Raw genomic sequence first — 24,355 nt, 5'->3', positions numbered from 1 at the left:
CACACATAAACATGGACATGCACAAACTGATAGCACTAACCATAATACACTATCTTTTTGTGGTTAATGTAATCATCAAATTACCAAGACAGATAATGCTATTACTGAAAATAAAATACAACCTACAATTCTACAGTATATTGCATCTCTATTTAATGCTACCCATTGACTTTTTGATAACCACTTCATAAACCACAACAGATCATTGAAGGATAAGAACTGAATCAGGACATTTTTTACCTTATGTCTGCTGGTAGAGTTTGAGAAAAAGGATTCAAGGAACATGCAAGGATCTTAACAATAGCTCCTGGGTGGTAAGTTTCAAGGACATCAACAGAAGTGGGATATACAGGCTCTTCAAAAGCAAGCTCTACGTAGTCCTGGCTGTGAAATTTCAAAGGTGTTCTAGGAAAGTTTTGAGGTGCACTGGGGCATTGTTGCCACCATTTACCATATGTTCTAAATACAGCAGTTTGAGTAAAATCTCCAGAACTAGGGTAGACGTTAGGCATCCCTACCAAATTCCACATTGTATAAGACATGCTGTTTTCACTTCCATAATGAGAGCTAAAATCAATCACTTCTTTGGCATGCTGCTGTACTTCAATTGTAAGAGGTACCGTGCGATGATTTGACTCAATGGCTCGACGACTGTTCATGATATCTCCTCTTGTTCCTGTCCTGGCTCTGCGCCGAAGGCAGATATAGTAAAACATAGTCAAAATTGTTAACAAGGGAAACATTTGGGTTGAGTTTCAGTATGTTACAGGCAGTAAATCCAGTCATGATTTATTATCCATTCATTAATAGTGCAGCTTTGCCCATATACAAGACCTGAAAATTTAAAAGAGAATCAGTTAAAGAATCCATACTGAGGTACAGAAGAATGACATTCTCTAGTGTTAAAGCATTTCTCAAAATAATTTGGAAACAATGATTTTTATAAAGCCTAGTAAATAATTTTGTACTATTATAATTAATTAAAATAAATGAACACATTTAATGAGATGCAGTGGTACAGTGGTGTGCCCTGCTGTCTGGTGGATCTAGCTTCCTGTGTTTGATTCCTGTACCTGGTCATGGTCTGTGTGTAGATACTCATGAACACTGTACAAATTGAATCAAGAATAAAACAATGCATATTAAAATACAAACAAAAATACATATACAGTAAAAAAAACATGTAACTTTAACACAAAAAACTGTAACAGTTAAGACAACAGGAATGCTTGCTTAAAATGTTTTCAGTTGTTCTTTAAAGGGGGTTAAAGCCATATTGGCAAGAACAGTAATATGCTTTGGGTCAACCAGCATTTAGCATAAAGGGAAAGAGAGAAAGAAGATATAATCTAAGGAACAAAGCAAACATGCTGTAATGTTTAAATTAACCTTATTTCATTTTCTAACCCGCTTAACCAAAACCTGGATCGTGATGGGGCTGGAGCCTGTCCCAGAAAGCACAGGACACAAGGCAGGAACAAACCCTAGAAAGGGCAATTGTCCATCACAGGGCAAATACACACACACACACACACACACACACACACACACACACACACACACACGCACAAATAAGTAGGGCTAGGCTGTAAAGAAATTTAAAAATGAGTATAATCTAATAGTGCATAGGAAATTTAACTGGAGGTTAATGGTGATGTTGACATTAAATTCAAGGGTTTTTAATGGTTGAGAATTCTTGCTAATGAAAATTGTGCTTGCTGCAGTCTTCCAATTTCTTGGGATGAAATATCAAACATTATTACAGCAGTCCAAACAGGATGGAATACAAGCAATTGACTACTGCCTGGGAGATAAGAATTTTTTTTTCTTTTAAATGAAAGAAAATGATTCAAATCAGCCTACAACATCAGTTATCTTCTCTACTCAACCAATGTAGCCATCTCACCAGTTGCACTTCTTTCATTAAATGCTAAGGTATTCAACATCAGGAACATGGCTTTTCTCTGGCAGATCTTGGATTTGCTGCCAAGATAAATCCCATTATTCATCCCCTTAAGCAGTAGTTTTGTGTTTTTTTGGTTTTTTTAATTCTGACATATCACAATCCATTCAGATTTACAAAGGTGCCAGACAAGGGTGTTATTCATTCCCTCTCAATTTCAAACTCTCTGTTGAACCACTTGCCACTTCTCTCTCTGCAAAGAATTTTCAATTACATGTAGCATTCCACAAAAAACTTCTAATCAGCACTCTCAAAGCTTTGGCTCAGCATGGCACCAAGCCTGTGCCTGAAGCATCTGCCTAGAGAATGAAAGGCAAAGAGAAATCATAGGATATCAAAACAGGAGCTGATATAAGGAATTGGTCCACTTGCGGCATTAGATAGGCAGCAACAAAAATAAGACTTGATTAAGCTGACGAAAGTCATTACAAAGTGCAAACTACCAACTGGCTTTGGTATTACCATGATAGGACTAGACCAGGGAGTACAACTTTCCGCAATAAACACCAAGGTATAGCAGCTGTTTGACTGTAAGCTCCACTTCTAATCTTGTTGCCTCCGGAGTCAATATAGACATTCTCTGAAAATTGCCTCTGGTTCTGTAACAATGTCATATGCAATCAGGGAGGTCCATCCATCAACTAAAACTCGGACACACAGGATAGCCATTTCCAGCTCCTGTCACTGGATGACCACCAAATAAGGACTAAAACTGAGTTTCCAATTATGAGCAAAACAGAAGTATGGCTAGCAAGAGGGGGACACATGCTTCTGTTCCTTCCACAGCTTCAACAGTTTGATGTGATAAAGTCTCTCGGCTGGCCGAGGATTTAGTTGATTTATCAAATAGTCAACCAAGCCTTTTCACACTTTAATTTCATAAGACCCTTGCCACTGGGTCAATAATTTAGAATGAGAAGTGGGAATCAATACAACAATCTATTATAAGGAATTGAACTCTCTTAGAGTCACACCACATTTATACAGATGGGCCTGGGTTGTTTGTACCTGCTCGATGTTTAAGATGGTGCAAATTTTTTCAAATGTATTGCCTAATGGCACGATATAATCCAGAACTTAAGTGGAAGGGAGTACCTCATTCTCCTATCCTTTTTTAACAATGTCCAATATACCACAATGTTGGTTTAATTGTCTCAAGGATCTGTTGAAGCCCAGATAGGCCCCTCGGAGGTGGATGTGAGCTAATTCTCAGACCTGCTGCCAGATAGCTTTCAGCACTAGCAACAATGTCCACACCTCTCTCTCAAGTTCAGCGACTCAACATAACAGACTGTTACTCGGTACAAAAAGCGGCCCCTGTGGCCTGGGATGACCATCAACAAGGATAACTGCATTATTTGCAAATCACCACTCCACTGTTTCCTTTTAAATTATGCCGGTAAATGCCAGCATTGAAAATGAAGGTCAACAAGAGGATACGTATATCATGACTTTCCTGAGTAGAGCTTCCAACCATAATGTCTCCTCCAACGCCTCTACGTAAGCATTGAGGTAAGATGGCAGGATGTCACTAACCTCATATTGAGTGGCGACATCATCTCACTCTCGAGCAGGAAGTAAGCATGACATGGAGGCAACTGAAGATAGGGGTTTCACCCCATCTACTGCCAAGCCCACTGATTTAACAGGAGTTAGATGTTACTTGTCTGCTTCTCCTTTAAGACCAATTCCCTCCAGAGTATGACTGGGTATGACACATTGTGGATAACAGCCACTGTCAGGGTTAGAATTTTCCTTTAAAAAGTAACGACACACATGGTGGACCTATGCCAATTGGTATCCCATTGATGCAGTAAGGCTGGTCTTACTGGAGCCCTCATGTTGTGAAAGTACAGAGTGGCAAGCAACAACGGAGATGTTGCTCAGAGAGTCTATTAATGTCTTCACCTCAAATCCATTTATTATAACTATACATGTATACAGTAGGGAGAGGGGGTTTTAGCAAGTGTCAAACCACAAACCTTCCTCGCTGTGCTCATTCACTGTCTATAGGGTTGTCAATTTGTGGACAAATGGGAATAATATGCCCGATCTCTCTGTATTTTCTTTCAAACAAACTCCATGTTCAAACTCACAGCGAGTTGGCTCTGTGGGCATATGCTGTCCGAGGTTAACAGCGGTCTTCGGGATGCTCCAACTTCTCTGCACTGTATTGTCCTGGGTCTCAATTAGAGTATCCGTGTTCTTCCAGAATTGTTGCAAGTCCTATTGGGCAAGAATCTTAGGGAAAAAGTTGACTAAATAACAGTAAGCAGCTATCTCCACTGCCTTTTCCATGCTATTTGCCTCTGGTTTTAACCTTGGGACTGTGCTAACCACTCTGAGTCAAAATGCAACTCCCAAAATTGTCTCCCCTGTTGGTCCATGGCGATGCCATACCTGGAAATGATCTCTTTTAATCTCAGACAATAACAGTCCCAGGCAGCTTGCTCCTCAAGGCCGTATCAGGCCCTCTGGGCCTCCCCCATCAGGAACGGGGGGATTATATGTGTTCCCAATGATATCGGGTAGCGGTCCTTTCAAAGATTAAGGAAATTGCTTTGCTATCCTCCTTTGGATGGAACGGAACAAGTACCCTGGATAGCCCAAATACCATTTTGTCCCTGTAGAGCCTTCCTGGCTGTTTGTTGGAGTTCTAATTCCACAAAATTTGCAACCTGAACCCTTACAGCTTGTAGTTGTTCATATAGGGCCTACACTACTGCTGTGAGGTCTCAAGTAAATCCTGCTGCCTATGCCAATGCAAGACAAAAGGGAGAGAACGATAAAGTGTTGAGGCACTAAATGGTAAACCCCGTGTAACTGAATGACTGAAGAGGCAAAAATTACAAGAAAAAATAACACCTAGTGTGGTGATGTAACATCTTTGTAAACGTGAGGCCACAGGCTGATCTGTTAGGTGGTGGCGTCCTATTTAAGGTGGCTCCAAAGGAAGGGGTGGGCTTAAGTAGTCAGAACTTGAAGTGATGTCACTGTTCCTCACGCCATCAATCTACTGGTCTGAGGACAAATGGAAAGCATAGGTGAGTGACAGTGCCAACCCTCAACACAATGTGGAAATACCAGCTGATAAACCGTTAAGTTGTCTCCCAACTGCATATGTGTGACACAGGATACAAAACTTTACTGAGCTAAACCTGCTTTTCCCCTTTAAACCATCTTTGTCACTGCATAACTTCTTCCTTCTTCCATCTCCATGAAAAATGTATTCAAAAAGCTTGGCACTGACATCTTTAATTGTTGCAGTTTACAGTTACCTCCAATAACTACACTACCGGTCAAAAGTTTTTGAACATCTTACATTTTCCAGTTTCTCTTCAAATTGAATTTGTTAAAACACAATGAATGACCTAAAATGGCGAAAAGGTAAACAGTAAACTGCTAGAGGTTTAAATGTTAAGTTAGCAAAAACTGAAAAAAAAGGAAATTTCAGAATATTTCAAATGGATCTTATTCATGGAACAACTAATTGGTTACAACCTACAGATATTCTGTAGCATTCATCCATCCATCTTCTTCCGCCTATCCGAGGTCGAGTCGCGGGGGCAGCAGCTTGAGCAGAGAGGCCCAGACTTCCCTCTCCCTGGCCACTACTTATAGCTCTTCCGAGAGAATCCCAAGGCGTTCCCAGGCCAGCCGGGAGACATATAGTCCCTCCAGTGTGTCCTGGGTCTTCCCTTGGGCCTCCTCCTGGTTGGACGTGCCTGGAACACCTCACCAGGGAGGCATCCAGGAGGCATCCTGATCAGATGCCCGAGCCACCTCATCTGACTCCTCTCGATGCGGAAGTGCAGCGGCTCTACTCTGAGCCCCTCCCGGATGACTGAGCTTCTCACCCTATCTTTAAGGGAAAGCCCAGACACCTTGCGGAGGAAACTCATTTCAGCTGCTTGTATTCACGATCTCGTTCTTTCAGTCACTACCCATGGAACGTAGATCGACTGGTAAATTGAGAGCTTTTCCTTACGGCTCAGCTCCTTTTTCACCACGACAGACCGATGCAGAGCCTGCATCACTGCAGACACCGCACCGATCCGCCTGTCGAACTCACGCTCCATTTTTCCCTGACTCGTGAACAAGACCCCGAAATACTTGAACTCCTCCACTTTGGGCAGGATCTCACTCCCAACCCTGAGAGGGCACTCCACCCTTTTCCAGCTGAGGACCATGGTCTCGGATTTGGAAGTGCTGATTCCCATTCCAGCCGCTGCACACTCAGCTGCGAACCAATTCAGAGAGAGCTGAAGATCACGGCCTGATGAAGCAAACAGGACAACATCATCTGCAAAAAGCAGTGACCCAATACTGAGTCCACCAAACCGGACCCTCTCGACACCCTGGCTGCGCCTAGAAATTCTGTCCATAAAAGTTATGAACAGAATCAGTGACTAAGGACAGCCCTGGAAGAGTCTCATTCGAAACGGGTTTGACTTACTGCCGGCAATGCGGACCAAGCTCTGACACCAGTTGTACAGGGACCGAACAGCCCTTATCAGGGGGTCCGGTACCCCATACTCCCGGAGCACCCCCCCAAGGATTCCCAGAGGGACATAGTCGAATGCCTTTTCCAAGTCCACAAAACACATGTAGACTGGTTGGGCAAACTCCCATGCACCCTCCAGGCTAACGGTGTAGAGGTGGACCACTGTTTCGCGACCAAGACGAAAACCACACTGTTCCCCCAGTCTGCCAATCCAGAGGCACTGTCCCCGATGTCCATGCGATGTTGCAGAGACGTGTCAACGAAGGCAGTCCAACAACATCCAAAGCCTTGAGGAATTCCGGGTATATCTCATCCACCCCAGGGCCCTGCCACCAAGGAGTTTTTTGACCACCTCGGTGACCTCAGTCCCAGGCTCTGCTTCCTCATTGGAAGGCATGTTAGTGGGATTGAGGAGGTCTTCGAAGTACTCCCCCCCACCGACCCACAAAGTCCCGAGGCGAGGTCAGCAGTGCACCATCCCCATCATATACAGTGTTGACACTGCTCTGCTTCCCCCTCCTGAAACGTCGGATGGTGGACCAGAATCTCCTCAAAGCCATCCGAAAGTCGTTCTCCATGGCTTCCCCAAACTCCTCCCTTGCCCGAGTTTTTGCATCAGCAACCACGGAAGCTGCATTCTGCTTGGCCAGTCGGTACCTATTAGCTGCCTCTAGAGTCCCACAGGACAAAAGGGTCCGGTAGGACTCCTTCTTCAGCTTGATGGCATCCCTCACTGCCGGTGTCCACCAACGGGTTCGGGGATTGCTGCCACGACAGGCACCCACCACCTTACAACCACAGCTCCGGTCAGCCGCCTCAACAATAGAGGCACGGAACATGGCCAATTCGGATTCAATGTCCCCCACCTCCCTCGGGATGTGGTCAAAGTTCTCCTGTTGGTGACAGTTGAAGCTACTTCTGACAGGGGACTCTGCCAGACGTTCCCAGCAGACCCTCACAAAACGTTTGGGTCTATCGGGCGTGACCGGCATCCTCCCCCACCATCGAAGCCAACTCACCACCAGGTGGTGATCAGTCGACAGGTCTCTCTCAGGCCTCTTTTCACCCGAGTGTCCAAGACATGTGGCCACAAGTCCGACGACACGACCACAAAGTCGATCATCGAACTGAGGCCTAGGGTGTCCTGGTGCCATGTGCACATATGAACACCCCTATGCTCGAACATGGTGTTCGTTATGGACAATCCGTGACGAGCACAGAAGTCCAATAACAAAACACCACTCGGGTTCAGATCGGGGGGGCCATTCCTCCCAATCACTCCCTTCCAGGTCTCACTGTCATTGCCCACGTGAGCATTGAAGTCTCTCAGCAGTACGAGGGAGTCCCCAGAAGGTATACCCTCTAGCACCCCCTCCAGGGACTCCAAAAAGGGTGGGTATTCCAGACTGCTGTTCGGTGCATATGCACAAACAACAGTTAGGACCCGTCCCCCCACCCAAAGGCGGAGGGAGGCTACCCACTCGTCCACCAGGGTAAACCCCAATGTACAGGCTCCAAGTCGAGGGGCAATAAGTATGCCCACACCCGCTCAGCGCCTCTCACCGGGGGCAACTTCAGAGTGGTTGAGAGTCCATACTCTCTCAAGGAGATTGGTTCCAGAGTCCAAGCTGTGCGTCGAGGTGAGCCCGACTATATCTAGCCGGAACCTCTCGCACTAGCTCAGGCTCCTTCCCCTTCAGAGAGGTGACATTTCACATCCCAAGAGCTAGCTTCTGTAGCAGAGGATTGGACTACCAAGGTCCCCTGCCTTTCGGCCACCACCCAACCTTGTCCCCTCCCATAGGTGGTGACAGATGGCAAAAAAAAAAAAAATCAAACTGCAGACTGGACAAAGTCTCCACTTCACAGTAGAAACTGGACTGCAATGGACTTATAAACTGATGCCCTCTTTCAACTCTGCTGCATAAACATTCTCAGAACTTCCTTCACATGTTTTGGGACTGCCCCTCTGTCACTTCTTGTTCAGTTATTCATTTTTCTTATTGATACTCTGTCCATATTCAACTCTCTCCCGACCTCTTCCTTCCCCTGGACATTTCCATGTTCTCTCTTACTGTAATCCAGCAGAGACCACTCTCCTTGGTTCCACTGCCACAAAGATAGAGCTGGCTTCTGTCTGGAAAACCACTCTTTATTCCTCTATTGATTCTTGGAAATCGTTTTTCTATAACCTGATCCTTCTTGAGATTTTTAAACTAAGGATCAATTAAGTGTCCTGTTCCAACATTACAAAATGGCTTTTAATTGCCAATATCATTGGTGACTGGATGTCTGGTGGTGAGTAACATCACGATCTCATCCTCCTTGCTGATTTTTCTTTTTGAGTCTGGTTGTGGATGCTGTCCTCCTTGATTTGTCATGCAGGCCACTTTCTTCATTAGCATATTACTGTTCCTCACAGGTAGACTGGGGAGGATAGTGTTTTAAACTTTTAATTGCATACACTTTCTTTTCGCAATTCATTTATCTTTTCCAATAAAAATTTGACCACAAAAAAAAAGTTATGCATATGATATTCAAAATACAATGTGCAATCTATAACATCAAGACTACTATAAAGGCAAATGTAATAAAACCTGGAACACATAGTCCTATATTCCTGCCTTATAACTGATATTCATGATTAGGTTAACTGGGCCTGTGCAGGTGTGAATATGGGTGGGTGTGACCATGAGTGAAACCTGCGATAACCTCGCACCCCTTTCAGGGCTGGTTACTGCCTTGTACCTAATCTGCTTAGACAGGTTATGGTCCCCAGTCCCATGTTGAATTGGATTAAACAGGTTTGAGAATATTATGTTACATTGTTATAGTAAATTGACTTAAATCCAAGGGTACTTGTTAATAATTTATTAACATGGTTAAAATATAACTAAGTACCTGTATATTATAATACTCTGACATTTAAAGTTATCTAACAACGTATAAACTGCTAGATAACAGCCAAATAAATGTTAATGAAGCTACAGAAGGAAATTTTACAAGGCTACTAGAATGAGAAATATAATAAAAGGGTCTAGGTCTAAGGACATTTAACCTGTTTGCCCATATCAAATTACTGCTGATCCTAATGTGATGTGGGACACCTTCCATGACAAGACCCTGAAGACTGCTGTGGGTTGTGTTGATGTTACTAGTGTTCTGTTTAGCAGGGTATCTTGGATACAGCATCTCCGGTAGGTACCAGAACGGAAAAGGATGGCTGCAAAAGCTCAGAGAGCAGATAAGGAGGCATTTGTTAGAGGAATCTGTGTGCAAGTGACATACCATCTATGGTCCAGTGACCCATGTCCTGCTCACAGTGGAATCAAAGGATTATGCACATCCAAATCTGTTCCTCAGAAAGTGTCAGTATGGATAGCTACTGGAACAGTCCATATGGATTAAACTGCAGTTGTGACCCGCTGGACTAGCTACTTTAAGCAGCTGTTTAAAGCTAATCCTCCAGCTAGGACATTGGATCTCTCTGGGTCCATGGTTCTTGAGGCTGATCCTCCAATTAGCTGTAAACCACCCAATCTCACTGAGATTACTCAGTTACAGGCACCATGGCAATGTGGTGCTCGCAGGATCCTCCTTGTTGAGCACCCGAGCAACTGGACCAGGACAAGGGGATCTAGCTGCGGCAGATAAATGGTAATTTCCAGTGGATGGGCCTGGACCGCGTGTCTGCCTGGTGGGTTGCCAACCAGGATCCTGAACTATTTCGTCATGTGGTTGGTGCGGTAACACACTGTACCAGTGCATGCTCCCCAACCTGACCTGACCCATACCAAATGATTGCCAAGGTAGAAAGAATGAAGTTTCCCTTTTAGTCTATAGTAATCCTTCACTTTAGCTCTTGCCAGACTGTGGATACAGACACATTTAGTTAGAGTTATAGATAGTTATAAACTATTATATGTCTAGTGATGGATAAAATACAAACCAAGATCAAGATTGAGATACCTTTATTGTCACTGTACAATTCAATGAAATATTGTTTGGAGAAAGCCTATAAATACCTCAGAAAAAAATAAGAAAATATACAAAAAATATGCAAAGTATGTTTCAGTAGACATCAAACTACAAAAAGCACAAATTTAAAAGTAAACATTAAACTATGAGATGCACAGTTACTATTAGCAATTATATAGTTACATATAATAAATACATAAGTAAATATACAGTATAAGCATAGATAAAAAACAAATGAAGTCCTAGTAAGGATTACAGTCAATGTAGTGGTCTTGAGTTCCACATGGGTCATGTATAAATGTGTAACTATGTGTGGTTAATCCAGAAGTCAGTTCAATCAAAGAATCTTATGTTATAGGAAGGCACAGTGATCGCTGAGCATTTCATAGGCAGAATGCTTTGGGGTAAAAGCTTTTCTTCAGCCTGGTAGTGCGGGCATGCAGGGCTAAGAAGCTCCTGCCAGAGGCCAGAAGGATGAAAATGCTATGGCCAGGTTGGGTTGGACCTTAACAGATGTTCTTTGCTTTTCTGCTGCAGCAGGTAATGAAGATATTTTCTAGCGATGGTAGCCGAGTGCCAGTTATTCTCTGCGCTAAATATATTGTGGCATACGGCCAGGGTCCATGACTGGCCGGGATGTCCCTTCATTATATGCTCAGGGGGAGCAGCCATGGGTGGTGCAATACCTCCCCCTGGACGCTAGATGGCCACTCCCCTGGGTTGGAGCCTCAGTTCCCCGCAGGGCTCCATGGGAATTGGAGTTGGGTGCAGCCCTGTTGGGACCAGCGGACACCGCCAGGGGGTGCTGCAGCTGGGAATTCTGAGCCCGTATGGGCAGCGTATTCGCTACACCCAGAAGTGCAGCCAGAATTCAGCAATCAACCACCTGGAGCACTTCCGGGTGGACTATAAATGGGCCCAGCTACCACCACTCAAGGAGCCAAAATCGGGAGGAGGAGGACGAGGTTGCCTGGGAGGAGTTGTGGAGGAAGAAAAAGACTGTTTTGCTTTGTGTTACTTTATGTGCTGTGCTTGGGACTGTGTACTGCCTGTGGGATATGGGAAGACGTGCGCCCACCGGGGAAGAAAATAAATAGTTTTATTTTACGTGTGCCTATGTGTCCAGTCTGTGTTGGGTCGGGCGCCTATATAGCACCTTTCACAATATATAAATCTAAGCTTTAAAAAGTTATATATAATCATAAAAAGGTAAGCTAGAATGCAAGTTTAAAATACAGAATATAAAAATATATATTTTTAATACACATACTCAATAGTAAATATAAACACAACCTTTATATCCATTCATTTTTTGAACTTTTTTTTTACATTACATGGTTATTGTTTACCAGTGACTGTTCCAGCAGTATTGGCAGTTTAGGAGTGAGTTCTTTGAGATGTATGAGGAAAATGAAACATCTGCAGAAAGTCCACTCAACATGGGCAAGTTGTCAGGCTGAATCTTAAACAAATATCAAGCAAATCTGAAAAAATCTCTAGCTCTAAACATACATTACACAAAGTAAATATAGTGAATCAATAGTCACTACTATTGTCAGCATAAATACTCTAGAAGACTACAGAAAAACATATAAAAACTCTCCTAGGTATTTAGGAGGGAAAAATCACCAACTATTTATGTAGTACTACTTTAATAATTTATTCATCTACCCATTTACTGAATTTACTTAACTGGTCTAGAGCGAAATGGTGACTCTATTTAGCAGTAAGAGAAAGGCTTAAAACAATACAATATAAAGCCTTGTTTTTCCAGTTTAACACTAGAATTACCAGAGCCTACGAAAACACTCGTAGATCCGCCCCACCTTAAAACGCTTCGCACCTCTCCGTCAGAGTCTTTTGTCCTTTAAATGTGTTGATAAGCAGCAAACAGCAAGCAGTCTGCTATCTCATCCCCCCACCCCAACCAGTTTTCTCAGCTCAAGTCTGCTTACCTGCGTGTCAGTTGCTTAGAGATGTATAGAGTGAGAAGTCAAGCAAAATGACACCTTTTATAAATACTATATTGTTATTTGGAACACTTGCATTTCATGTGTGTTCCGTGTCTACAACGATCTATGCACAGTAAACACATCATTAAAACAGAAACGTTTTTCATATTTTAGTAATAATTGATAAAATGTAGACATGAAGTGTATAATGTATGAAGCCTGAATTCCAAATATCAAAGAAACACTTTCACAAAAGATACAAGTATAACAGAACAAATGTTCTTTTTTCCAAGACTATCACCGAAGAAAAAGAAATCAGGTTAGTGTTGCTTGTTGTCCTGACTTCTCGGGTAGTATAATGGTTAGAACTGCTGACTCCAACTCAGAAGGTTCTGGGTTTGAGTCTTAACGTCTACCAAAATAAACGTTTTGAGTAGTGAGCTGTTCTTATTGTTAATATTATACAATAAAAGCATACATTTGATTTGCGTCTATAACAGCTGCTGTAAATGTATAGTACTTGTCAAAGTTAGTGTCTTTTTTTTAGTTTTACTTTATTTACTTACCTTCCAACAGTATAAAGTCACAAGTATACTGCAGAGCTTCCTCTGTTTGATCGTCAAGGGCATGCTCACAAATTACACGTGTAATGCCACGAAAAATACCTGCTGACACTTTAGTATGCGAGCAATGGTACGAGAGTGCAGTTAGACTTTTTTTAGGCACATATACCACACTAGTATTTAGATCTGTAGCGTTGGCAAGCTCTGTAAGTCGTGCTGTTTCTTTGGACAGGTGACTGGCAGGATGATGCCGGACTTTTGCCTTTACGCCTGGTGCAGCTGTGTTGTTCTTATATGTGAGTGGACATTTCTTGCTTGGAGGGCTTCTGATTTATCCAATCTGAGTTCACCTCTGTTATAGTGCGTCTTTATTTGAAAACAGCAGTGTCAGATTAGGACGAGCGTGAACGCTAACTTTGACAAGCACTATAAATTTACAGCGGTTGTTACAGACGTAAATCAAAGGTGTGTTTTTATTGTATAATATTAAGAATAATAGCAGCACTCTACTCAAAACGGTAAACTTGAGAAGCTGCCAGCATCGAACCCAGAAGCTCTTGATTGGGAGTCAGCAGTTCTTAGCATTGCACGATGCAAGAACTGCTGATTCCCAATCAAGAGCTTCTGATGTTTTCTTGTCAAAGTTAGCATTTTTGTATTGTTTTATTCTCTTGGGAGCGTTCACTAGACTTGTATCTTTTGTGAAAGTGTTTCTTTGATATTTAGAATTCAGGCTTCACACATTACACACTTCATGTCTACATTTTGTCTATTATTACTAACACATGAAAAACGTTTCTGTTTTAATGATGTGTTTACTGTGCATAGATTGTTGTAGACACGGCACATACATGAAATGCAAGTGTTCCAAATAACGATATAGTATTATAAAAGGTGTCATATTGCTTGACTTTTCACTTTATACAACTCTAAGCAACTGACACGCAGGTAAACAGACTTGAGCTGAGAAAACCGTGCGGGGTTGGGGGATGTGATAGCAGGCTGCTTGCTGTTTGCTGCTTATCAACACATTTAAAGGACAAAAGACGCTGACGGAGAGGTGCGAAGCGTTTTAAGGTGAGGCGGATCTACGAGTTTTTTCATAGGCTTTGGTAATTCTAGTGTTTAATATAGGGTAATTAAGACATTTTTTCAGTATGAAGGAAACAAGTATTCATTACATGTTTATAATTTTTAGTAGAATCTACCACTGCATTGACTCTTCAGCTGTTGAAATAGATCTATTTGTTGTTCTCTATTCAAAATATAGTTGCACAAAGTCAGTTAAGGCCCCAAAAATATGAGAATGTGTTAGAATCATTTTTCATTTTTTTTATAATTATCACACCTCAAATATACGGTACATACCTTGAACTTAACACCCCCATAGCAAGATTTTTATTTTATTCTCACCAGAATATGTTGATTTAGCATTTCTTCTTCTATCTTCATTTTGCCCTTCCTTGTTTGCCCCTCGATAATGTTTTTCATACTATGACATTAAAAATATAATGTTAAATCATAGGTAAATACATTTTCAACCTTGTAAAACCATTTATTTGACACACTTACAGGAGCTTTCAACTTACATTGTAGTCCAATATTATTTTACAATGAACCAGAGTTTGAAAAACCTTTTAATAACAGTATAAAACACAATCATAACATTCATATTTACCATCTTTTAATGTACTCTGCTGTATAAACGTACTGTAAATCACAGTATGAAACAATCACATATACAACATTAAAATCTGATTTATGAATTGAACAGATGCAATTTCATGTGATCGTATAGCTTTAATGGAATAATAAAAGCTTTGTATATACTGTACACATAATATACATACTGTATGCACATATAAATTATTACATGACCCTCAAGTTGTGATGATCTAATTGATTCAATGCCAATATAAATCAGCTTATTTTCACTACAAAAGACTTGAAAATTGGATTTTTCTTATACTGCAACACTGGTTTAAATTGCCTAAATAACATTCAGAACGTGGCGCAGTGGGAAACTGTTTAAGGGGGACCTTTTTCACTGCTACACCACTAAACACATACAACGGAGTATATGCGTTAGTGGAGGTGTTGCACGGGGACTCTTTTTTACTGCTACACCGCTAAACATGCATGCAACGGAGTACATGCTGTAGCGCGTGGTGAAAATGGACAGAGAATATTCCGAAACTGACGCTGTAGCAGATGATAAAGTTGAACATGATGACACAGAAGAACTTTTGCTGGAAAAAGGAGTCACTTCAGTTGTCTGGAAATACTTTGGATTTAAAAGGTCGGATGTGAACCATTATGTTCAAATGTGTGAATACTGTTTCTATACTACTGGATAATACTGCAAGCCAAGTTGTACTTGTGTTATTTTTTTCAATACTGTGTAATGTACCTGGGAATTGTGTAAATATGTGACGACATGTTGACTTTATTCTCTACATTTCCACTTTAATTTTGACGCTTATGACAATAAAGTCATCATGTTCACTTTATTCTCAACAATTCTACTTTATTCTCGCCGTTTATGTTGAGATTAAAGTCGACATGTTGACTTTATTCTCGTAATTTGTCATTAAAGTAGAACGTCATAAACTAAACTTTATCTTAAAACTAGCAAAATACCCGCGCTTCACAGCGGCAAAGTACTGCCTTAATATTTTTATTAAGAAGAAAATTAAACCTTTTTAAACTGAGGGAAAATATACCAATAATTATTTGTAAAGGATCTCTTTGTTATACCACATTGTCAGTTCGGTCCTCCAGTTGTAGTATGACCAAGCTGTGCACTAAGCTTACTCTTGAGCATGCAACGTACAGTTGGCCATGTGAAAAGTAATCTTGTCTGAAATCTCACAGCTTGGATTGCTGCTGTCATATTCAGTTTGAGTTTCATGGTTTGTTTCAATTACGACAGTATTTGCAGGACTTGTGTTGAAGTGACATTCGGCATCTGTCAAGTGTTGTAAGCATACAACCGATTTTATCGATAACTTCACATCCAGCATTTGAGAGTTTAAACATTCATAAACATCAAAGTGTCCACTACTGAAATCGTCACCTGTGAATCTAAGATGCATTGGCGATTGTCAAAAGGTGTAAAATATTTGGTCATTTCGGTACACTTGAAAGCGACAACCGAACAATTCAGTAGCAGCCATCAACTCACATGCAGAACCATAGGTGAAGGGCTTAAGCATTTCACTCTTATAGTACTCCTGTGTAATATTATTATCTCCTGTACCGTCATCAGTCCACACCTTGAACCTGTCCCAGTCATTCAATACATAAGACACAATGTTCCTCTGGATATCAAGAGTGAGTCTGATATGGCCGTGCAATATGTAACACGGGGAATGGAAAAGGTAGGTACCATCTCCGGGCATGGAAACCACTCGGTAAGTGACAGTTCTTTGATCGATGGTGATCACCTCGATAGACATGTTAATGGGAATACGGTTGGAATGATAAAGGAAATGGGTACCTGAACAATGTAAAGTAAGTCTAAAATATCTACACAATAACTATAATCGTAATAAGCAAACAATAAAACAGCGGAGAAGCCGTGGATTAAATAAAAAGGCTGTAGTTATCAGCAGGGAGACGTGAATCCCGTGGCAAAGCAAGGAAGTGAATGTAGAGACTAGAGCGACGGACAGCCTTATATAGGCAGGCAGCCAACAACGTGGGAGGCATTGGGATGGGGGACCCAACGCCGCCTCACATGGTGACCGAGCTGCAGGCTATGGATGTATATATCTACGTAAGTAGGATTCAGTTAGCGTTGGGAACCCGTGTACCAAATTTCTTGAAGATGGGCCCATAAGTAACAAAGACCGTTGAAAAGTTCAATATGGCGGCCGACAGTGGCATCATACTACCAAAATAAGTACGTACATTAGTTTTGGTTAGCGCAGGGAAGCCGCCTACCAAATTTTGTGAAGATGGGGCCATAAATAAGAAAGTTCGACATGGTGGACGTTGTTGACCATTATGACCGTTACGCGTAGAATTTCGAAATGAAACCTTCTTAACTCGTGTAAGTAAGCTGTAAGGAATGAGCCTGCCAAATTTCATCCTTCTACCTAAACGGGAAGTTGGAGAATTAGTGACATTGGAAAGTTCAATATGGGAACACGGGAAGTTGGAGAATTAGTGATGAGTGAGTGAGTGAGTGAGTGAGTGAGGGCTTTGCCTTTTATTAGTATAGATGAATATTTAATTTACTAGATTTTCTCAAACTCCATCGTAAGTTATGTAGCACATTAAATGCTTTTGTCATGCCATGTTAATCATTACATGCTTCTTAAACTGACTTCTTCTTGCAGTAAGAAGAGACGCAGGCAGCACACAGAATACATTAATTTCATGATATTCCCGCTCCTTGAACATTTAGAATGCTAAGATAAGTACTTGATATAATTTTCATGATGAAATGCATTGAAGCATGTATTGATCTTGTGGGGGCACAGTGGTGTGGGGGTTGCACTGCTGCCTCGCAGCAAACGGGTCCCGGGTGTCCCATGCTTTGAATTCCCATGTTTTTCTGGTGGTTTTACTCGGCATGCTTCAGTTTCCCTTCAAAGTCATGTAGAATGTGGGGTTTTGTTAAGCTATATTAACCCTGCTAGTGTATGTATTGCTCGTATTCACCCTGCGATGTGCTGGCGCTCCATTCAGGATTTGCTCCTGCCTCGCACACAGCTTGCTGGGATGGGAGCAACCCTAAATGGATGGCATATTTAAACATGTATAATGAAGATTTTTTTTAAAGTTCTGAAAACACCATGGTCTAAGTTTATAACTAGTTTTAATTTCACAAAGATATTTATCGTGTGGTGATTGGTTATGTGGAGAAAGAAAAAGGAACGATAGGAACTGGGGGTTTGGTATGTCAGACAGAGACAGCACGCATGCAATAAAGAAAGCCCGCTCAGAAGAACATCCATTGAATTCTGTGTTCGTGTCTCCGACCACCTGATCACGAACCCAGCATTTACACAATATTTAAGTTAAACCTGTGCAATACCCATTCATACATCCAATTTTTGGAGTCTCGTCACACCTGCCACAAAGTTCTCTACACTGAACATACACCTGGGGACCCCTTACTGCGAGGAAGCAGCACTACCGCCACACTACCGTGCATGTTTAATACCTGCTTTAATGCATTTCATCCCGAAAATATCAAGTATTTATCTTAGCATTCTAAATTTTCAGAGAGCAGGAATATCATGAAATGAATGTATTATGTGCGGTGTTTGCTGCCTGTGTCTCCTCTTAGTGTAGAGGATGTCAGTTTAAGAAGAGCATAGCAATTAACAACTGGGTCAGAGAACACTTAACAAAAAGCATTTAATGTGCTACATTAACTTATGACGGGGGTTTGAGAAAATCTAGTAAATTAAACATTGATTTTAGGATGAAGTTTAGTTTACGACATTCTACTTTAATGACAAAATAAACTGAGAATAAAGTGGAAAAGTCGACTTTATTCTCGACATATAGTTTTTTTTTCTTCCCTGTATCCGTATTTTTTTTTTCTTCACCGTGGCCCTAATACGATTCTGTAGTCCTATACCACAAATAGCATTATAAATGCAAGTTGCAGTTTTATTATTTATGTATATAGCTTAGCTTGAAGCAAGGTCCATATTAATGCAATTTGCCTTAATGATGGTTCAGTTGGTAAAAATGTCATCATCAAGTTGCACTTGTTTTATTTTATTTTTATTTGGTGAATACTGTGTAATGCAACTGGGCTTGAAGTCTTGAAGTAATAGCATTATTACTGGAAGTTGCACTATTATTTATTTTATTGTTATTATTTATTAGTTTAAATATTATGCAGTTTAATGATGGTAAAATCGTTTAAAAGGTCACTTTAACGTGTCAGTAGACAGAGATTGTTAACATTAACAGAAAGTGTAGTTGGTTTACAAAAATACGTACTATTTATTCCTTTTCTAAGACATGTTCAGTGCAATACAACTTTTGACAAGCACCTCTGAATATTTTACTAAGTCTAAATGCCTCTTTGGATGGTTGAAAATTTATTATCAAAATTTTAGTTTAAGCTGTTTGCAAAATTTGTTCAATAAAAAGATTCTATATTTTGACTGCAACTGTTTAGTGCCACCCCCTTGAAAACTATCACTTTATGTAGCAATGCAAACCTTTATTAATACTTGTGTGCACATTAAAATGTTTTTTTTGTACAATGTACAATTCTCATGACAGTGGAATAGGTTATTCTTAGCCAGTCTACTACAGTAATTGCAGTGAAAAATGTGGTTAACGTCCACTTATGCATGGGAAAAAAAATGCCGTCCAATACAGTGAAACCGGTATAATTTTGAAAAATACCGTGATATAGAATTTTGATCATTTGATCACCCAGCACTACTTATAATTAACACAAAAAAGTAAAACTTCAAACATTATATCATTGTCATGAATTACTGAACACCAAGAAAATTCTGGACATTTTTTTTTTTTTAAACATTACACTTTTCATATCAGGTTTGTGACATTTGGTGTTGTGAGATTTATATGTACATTACCACATGGAGTAGACATTAGCTGATAAACAATTATGACTCATAATATTTTATGAAAAAGTGTCATTAATTCAAACATAAAATATCACACCTGATGCTTACAGTTTCCAAATTTTTCCATACTTTTTAGATTTGCCCAAAATTTAACACCTCCTTTGTGAGATCAAACTTATAAATTAAAGATTATTCATTAGGAATTCCTATAAATTTCTTTCTGTTCTTGTGTTTTCCAGCTACCTCACATAAGTGACCAGACTTTGCTGTTATTGATATGGGTTTGTTGCAGAATTAGTCATTAAATAGGGCCGACTGTAAATGCAGAAATTAGCTAGTAATTGAAGGCAGAATCACATTTGCTCTGGTACGATGCAGATAATGTGTCTCATGTACTTTATGAACCCTTCATTTGTTATACTAATAATCACTACTTTGGACATACTGAATGTCCTATAATAGGAGAGATTTGCATTGTGCTTCAAAACAAATGTATGCCCAAAGTTATAGTTTAGAAACACTAACTATATAAATTTTATTTAGGAATTGTGTGCGGATGTGTGTGAGGTTGGCGCCCCATCCAACGTTGAATTTTGCTCCCGGTGCTGGATACTGGATACACTAGTTAAAAAAAAATATTCATAGTTGGACAGACAACTATTTCACTATATACTTAACAATATGTGGATAAATACAAAGCTTCCATTTCTTTATCATGGTTGTGCTTGGCATTGCATTTTTAAGTGAATAACCTCTACACTACTGATGGGTGAAACTGCTTATTTTCTTTTTAATCTGATAATGGGTGATACTGAGGGCAGAACTGCAGATACCTATACTGATACCAATACTGATACAGACGAGTGTCATCTTGCAAGAATGGTTAGTCTTCTGTAAAAACTTACAGTATGTGTGAAAATCAAAAAGTCAAACTGTAAAGACTTTGCATTAGTAGACTATTACATATAATGCCAAAGATCAGATTTCTTTGCTTGTTTATTATCACAAATTAGACATGTTCAGTTCCTTTTTTTTAACAAATTAGACATAATAAAGAAAAATTGAACCTTTGCTAGTTTATTAACAGAAATTATTAAAGATGTACAGTACTTGCAAACGATTTGCGGAACAAGCCTTAGCGTTATATTTTTTCTTGGAAAAAAAGAACATTAAAAAGCGTTGCATTTTTGGATCAAAAAATGACATTTTTTCTGTTATATGTGCAAAACACAAAGTATGCAGTCAAAAGTGTAAAAAGTATAATAATGAGGCAAATACCGTGCAAGCATTAGTTTCAGATTGAGCACAATCACTTTCGGTTTCACTGTCCATTTTAATTTCACTGCATGAAGACAGATTTACATAGTCATCACTTCTAATGACAGGTTCGTCAACATCACTGCTCGTATCTCTGTCAAGAGCATGTAAAGCTTGGACTGCTGAAAATCGTGTTTTACGAGACATGCCTACAGATGCAAGGAGAATACACACTTATAACATTAATGTTCCTTATTACCACTTTTAACACAGTTTTTACAGACCGAGTAATGCTCAGATCTAACACAAGGGATTGGGAAGTAATGCTAATATCTGTAATATTTTTGTTTTAAATTGACCTAATATATAAAGTCTGAAAATGTGTTCTAAGTACACCTACCTATTCATCAAGCTACAAATGCTATATATAACTCCTCCCTAAGAAAATCAGTTTACCATACTAATATTACCTGGGTACTGCCTGCCTGTCAGAAAGACATCTTTAAGAGCAGACTGCAGCCTTCTGGCAACTGTGCTCGGCTTTTTAGTGTTTGTGTACTCTTCTGATCATCTCTGTTGTGACAGACTTTCACGTGTTTTACCAGGTGGTGGTGGTGCCACAATAACGTACAGTATCACATTTTGCTTCATTATTGTTTAGTGGAGTAAAATAACTACAAGCAACGCTTCTCTTTCTTACGGCCACTGCCTCACATACACAGTCCCATTTCTCTTCTTACCAGTGTGAATGAAGGAAGATGAAAAGCGCAGAAGGAAAAGCAGATCCCATTTTACACAATATAACACATTTAATCATATTCTCACCATCAAATGATTTTTTAAAATAATTTCTAATAAACTTGCGTTTTATTGAAAATGTGTAATATCGTACTTTCACTATGAACATCGATGTTTAAATTAAAAGGTCAGGATCTGAAGCATCAATACTTTAGTATCGATCCACCCATCACTACTCTCCATCAATCAACTGACAGATAAAAATACATGATTTATGCAATAATGTAATTAATTATCAGCTAATTCTATATGGCATAAAAGTGGCAATAATGAAAGCCTTTCATTACTCTTAAAAGCAAAGCAAGATTTTCCCACATTATTAAACTGTGCGGTTAAAAAAAGGCAGTATACCAACAATCTTGTGAAATTCATTCCCTGTATAAAAGTATCTATAAACACACACATACACACTTTATTCACCCATTCAGCTGCTTGTTAATGCAAATATCGAACCAGACAATCACATGGTAGAAATTCAATGCATTTAGGCATGTATACATTGTCAAGACAACTTGCTAAAGCTCAAACTGAGCATCAGAATGGGAAAGAAAGGTGATTTATGTGACTTTGAACATGGCAAGGTTGTTGGTGCCAGACGAGGTATGCACACCAGATCGAACCTTGAAGCAGATGGGCTACAGCAGCAGGAGACCATACCGGTTGCCACTCCTGTTAGCTAAAAACAGGCAACTGAGGCTACAATTTGCATGGGCTCACCAAAATTGGAGAACAGAAGACAGGAAAAATATTGTCTGGTCTGATGAGTCCAAATTTAACAGAAATTACCATGCCTTATACAGGGGGTCCTTGGGTTACGACACAGTTCCATTCCTACACCAGTGATGTAACCCGAATTTTGGTGTAAGTCGAAACACACCCTAGCCTAAGGCACTTACCTATCCTAAAACATAGATAGGATAGATAGATAGATACTTTATTAATCCCAAGGGGAAATTCACATAATCCAGCAGCAGTATACTGATACAAAGAAACAATATTAAATTAAATAGTAATAAAAAATTAAAATAAAATTAATGTTAGCATTTACTCCCCCGTTTGAAAAATCATTATCTAGAACATAAAAACACAACTAAGCCACAGAAAAAAGAAAAGGACATAAATATACTGTACTGTAGTAACAGAAAAAAATTACAAAAAATGAGTGTAAAAAAAATTTTTGAAGTACCACAGGTACTTCTTCACCTCATTCCTGTCTTCCCTTCCAAGAGTACAACACTGGGACTCCAGACCAGCAGTGCAAACACTGTCAAGCACTATACTGGCCTGCTGAGCGTAATACATCCAACAAGTACTCGAGGTGCTGCCATGACGGTAAAGTAGCTTTACCACCTTTGCGGGAGCCACCTGTGTCTTTACAACAGCTTCTTACACAGCAAACATCAGATGGTAAAAATTATTGTGAACACATTCGAGAATACAACTCTTCTCTAGTGTTTGCTTCCATGGGTACACAGATAACTCAACCTTCTGGCCACGGACCATACTGTTTTAAAATAAACGTGCTGATTTATCACCAAATCTCTCCACTATATGCTAACAACACTTCTACCTCTCCAGGATATGGACAGTTGTATGTTTTTGACACAGCGCAAGCTACTGAAACACGCTTACAAAATTAAGCAAACTCAGCATGCAGCAAAAATTTACTTCTCCAGCTAGATTCCATGCTTAGAACCATCAACCCCTTCGCTAAATCATACAAACACATGCATGAAATCGCTCAGTCCAATCCAACATCATCTGTACGAATGGTTTTTAAGGAAAACCCTGTTATGCTCCTCCAAAATATTATGCCATCAAAAGGTCTTTGCAATGGAACAAGACTCATCGTTACCCAAATACATAAAGATATTATTGAGTGCAAACTGATCGCTATCCAAAATTCTGAAACAATCTTCATTCCCAGAATCTCTCTCCTTCCTTCCAACACCAATCTCCCTTTTAAATTTAAATGCACACAATTCCCACTCAGACTCGCCTTCTCCATGACTATCAACAAATCACAAGGACAAACGTTTGCAAAGATTTGCGTTAATCTACAACAACCAGTCTTCAGCCACGGTCAGTTGTACGTGGCTTTTTCTAGGATTAGATCTTTCGACTCATTATCTGTCGTCTCCAGCAAAACACCTATTCACAACTGCGTCTGTAAAGAAGTATTTCTTTCTTCTTGATTTCTGAATTCCTTTCTCGCTGTTTTCCATTCCTATTCTTACACCGCTGTAGCGTCGGCCATTTTTTTTTCCACCTTTATTAGGGCTTGTTTTGGGTAAATTGGGGAAACATCATATTTTCTCTTGGTAGCTGAATGATTAAAAAATATACAGTATATGTATATATTGTAAAAATCTCTACTCTTCCAAAATATTGACATTCATTTAGCCAAGCTAGTTACTTTATTTAGAATTTCTAGGAGAGATACTGTAAACTATTTTTAGGTTATTCAGTCTTGCATATCTGTAGTAATGTATATGGTCACAATGATAAGATTTCCAGACAATCAATATGGCTTGCTTTAGTGGGCAAAGGATAATTATGATTAAAACTTAAATAATAAAAGTCATGACTCAAACATATACAAAGAAATCATGCAAAGCAAGACTGGAGCAAGTAATATTTTTTTCCACTAATATGTTTAGTAGTTCTATAACTCTGCAAGAAACACCTGCTATAGTCATCAGTGAAGATTCAACTCTGGGTACTATTTTTAGGAGAAAAGTATGTCTAATATAACAGTACAGACATTTGTC

At 39.9% G+C, this 24,355-nt stretch overlaps 1 protein-coding gene across 2 annotated transcripts in view; it reads right to left on the bottom strand.

The window, feature by feature from the left end:
- Nucleotides 1-24,355, bottom strand: part of fbxl4 (F-box and leucine-rich repeat protein 4) — a 113,354-nt gene that overhangs the window by 72,535 nt on the left and 16,464 nt on the right. Inside the window, exons 2-3 of one of the 2 annotated variants that reach the window (XM_039747597.1) lie at nt 14,329-14,452; nt 241-834 (exon numbers count right to left, since the gene is read on the bottom strand). In XM_039747597.1, coding sequence (XP_039603531.1) covers nt 241-743 — 503 coding nt within the window. In that variant the 5' untranslated portion in view covers nt 744-834; nt 14,329-14,452. The remainder of the gene's footprint in view (nt 1-240; nt 835-14,328; nt 14,453-24,355) is intronic. The other variant, XM_039747598.1, reaches the window with a different exon arrangement.

This window comes from Polypterus senegalus, chromosome 3, assembly GCF_016835505.1.
Source record: "Polypterus senegalus isolate Bchr_013 chromosome 3, ASM1683550v1, whole genome shotgun sequence".
In the NCBI taxonomy this organism is placed as follows: Eukaryota; Metazoa; Chordata; class Cladistia; order Polypteriformes; family Polypteridae; genus Polypterus; species Polypterus senegalus.
The sequence above is the reverse complement of the archived record's forward strand: the minus strand, read 5'-3'. Positions and strand labels throughout refer to the sequence as shown.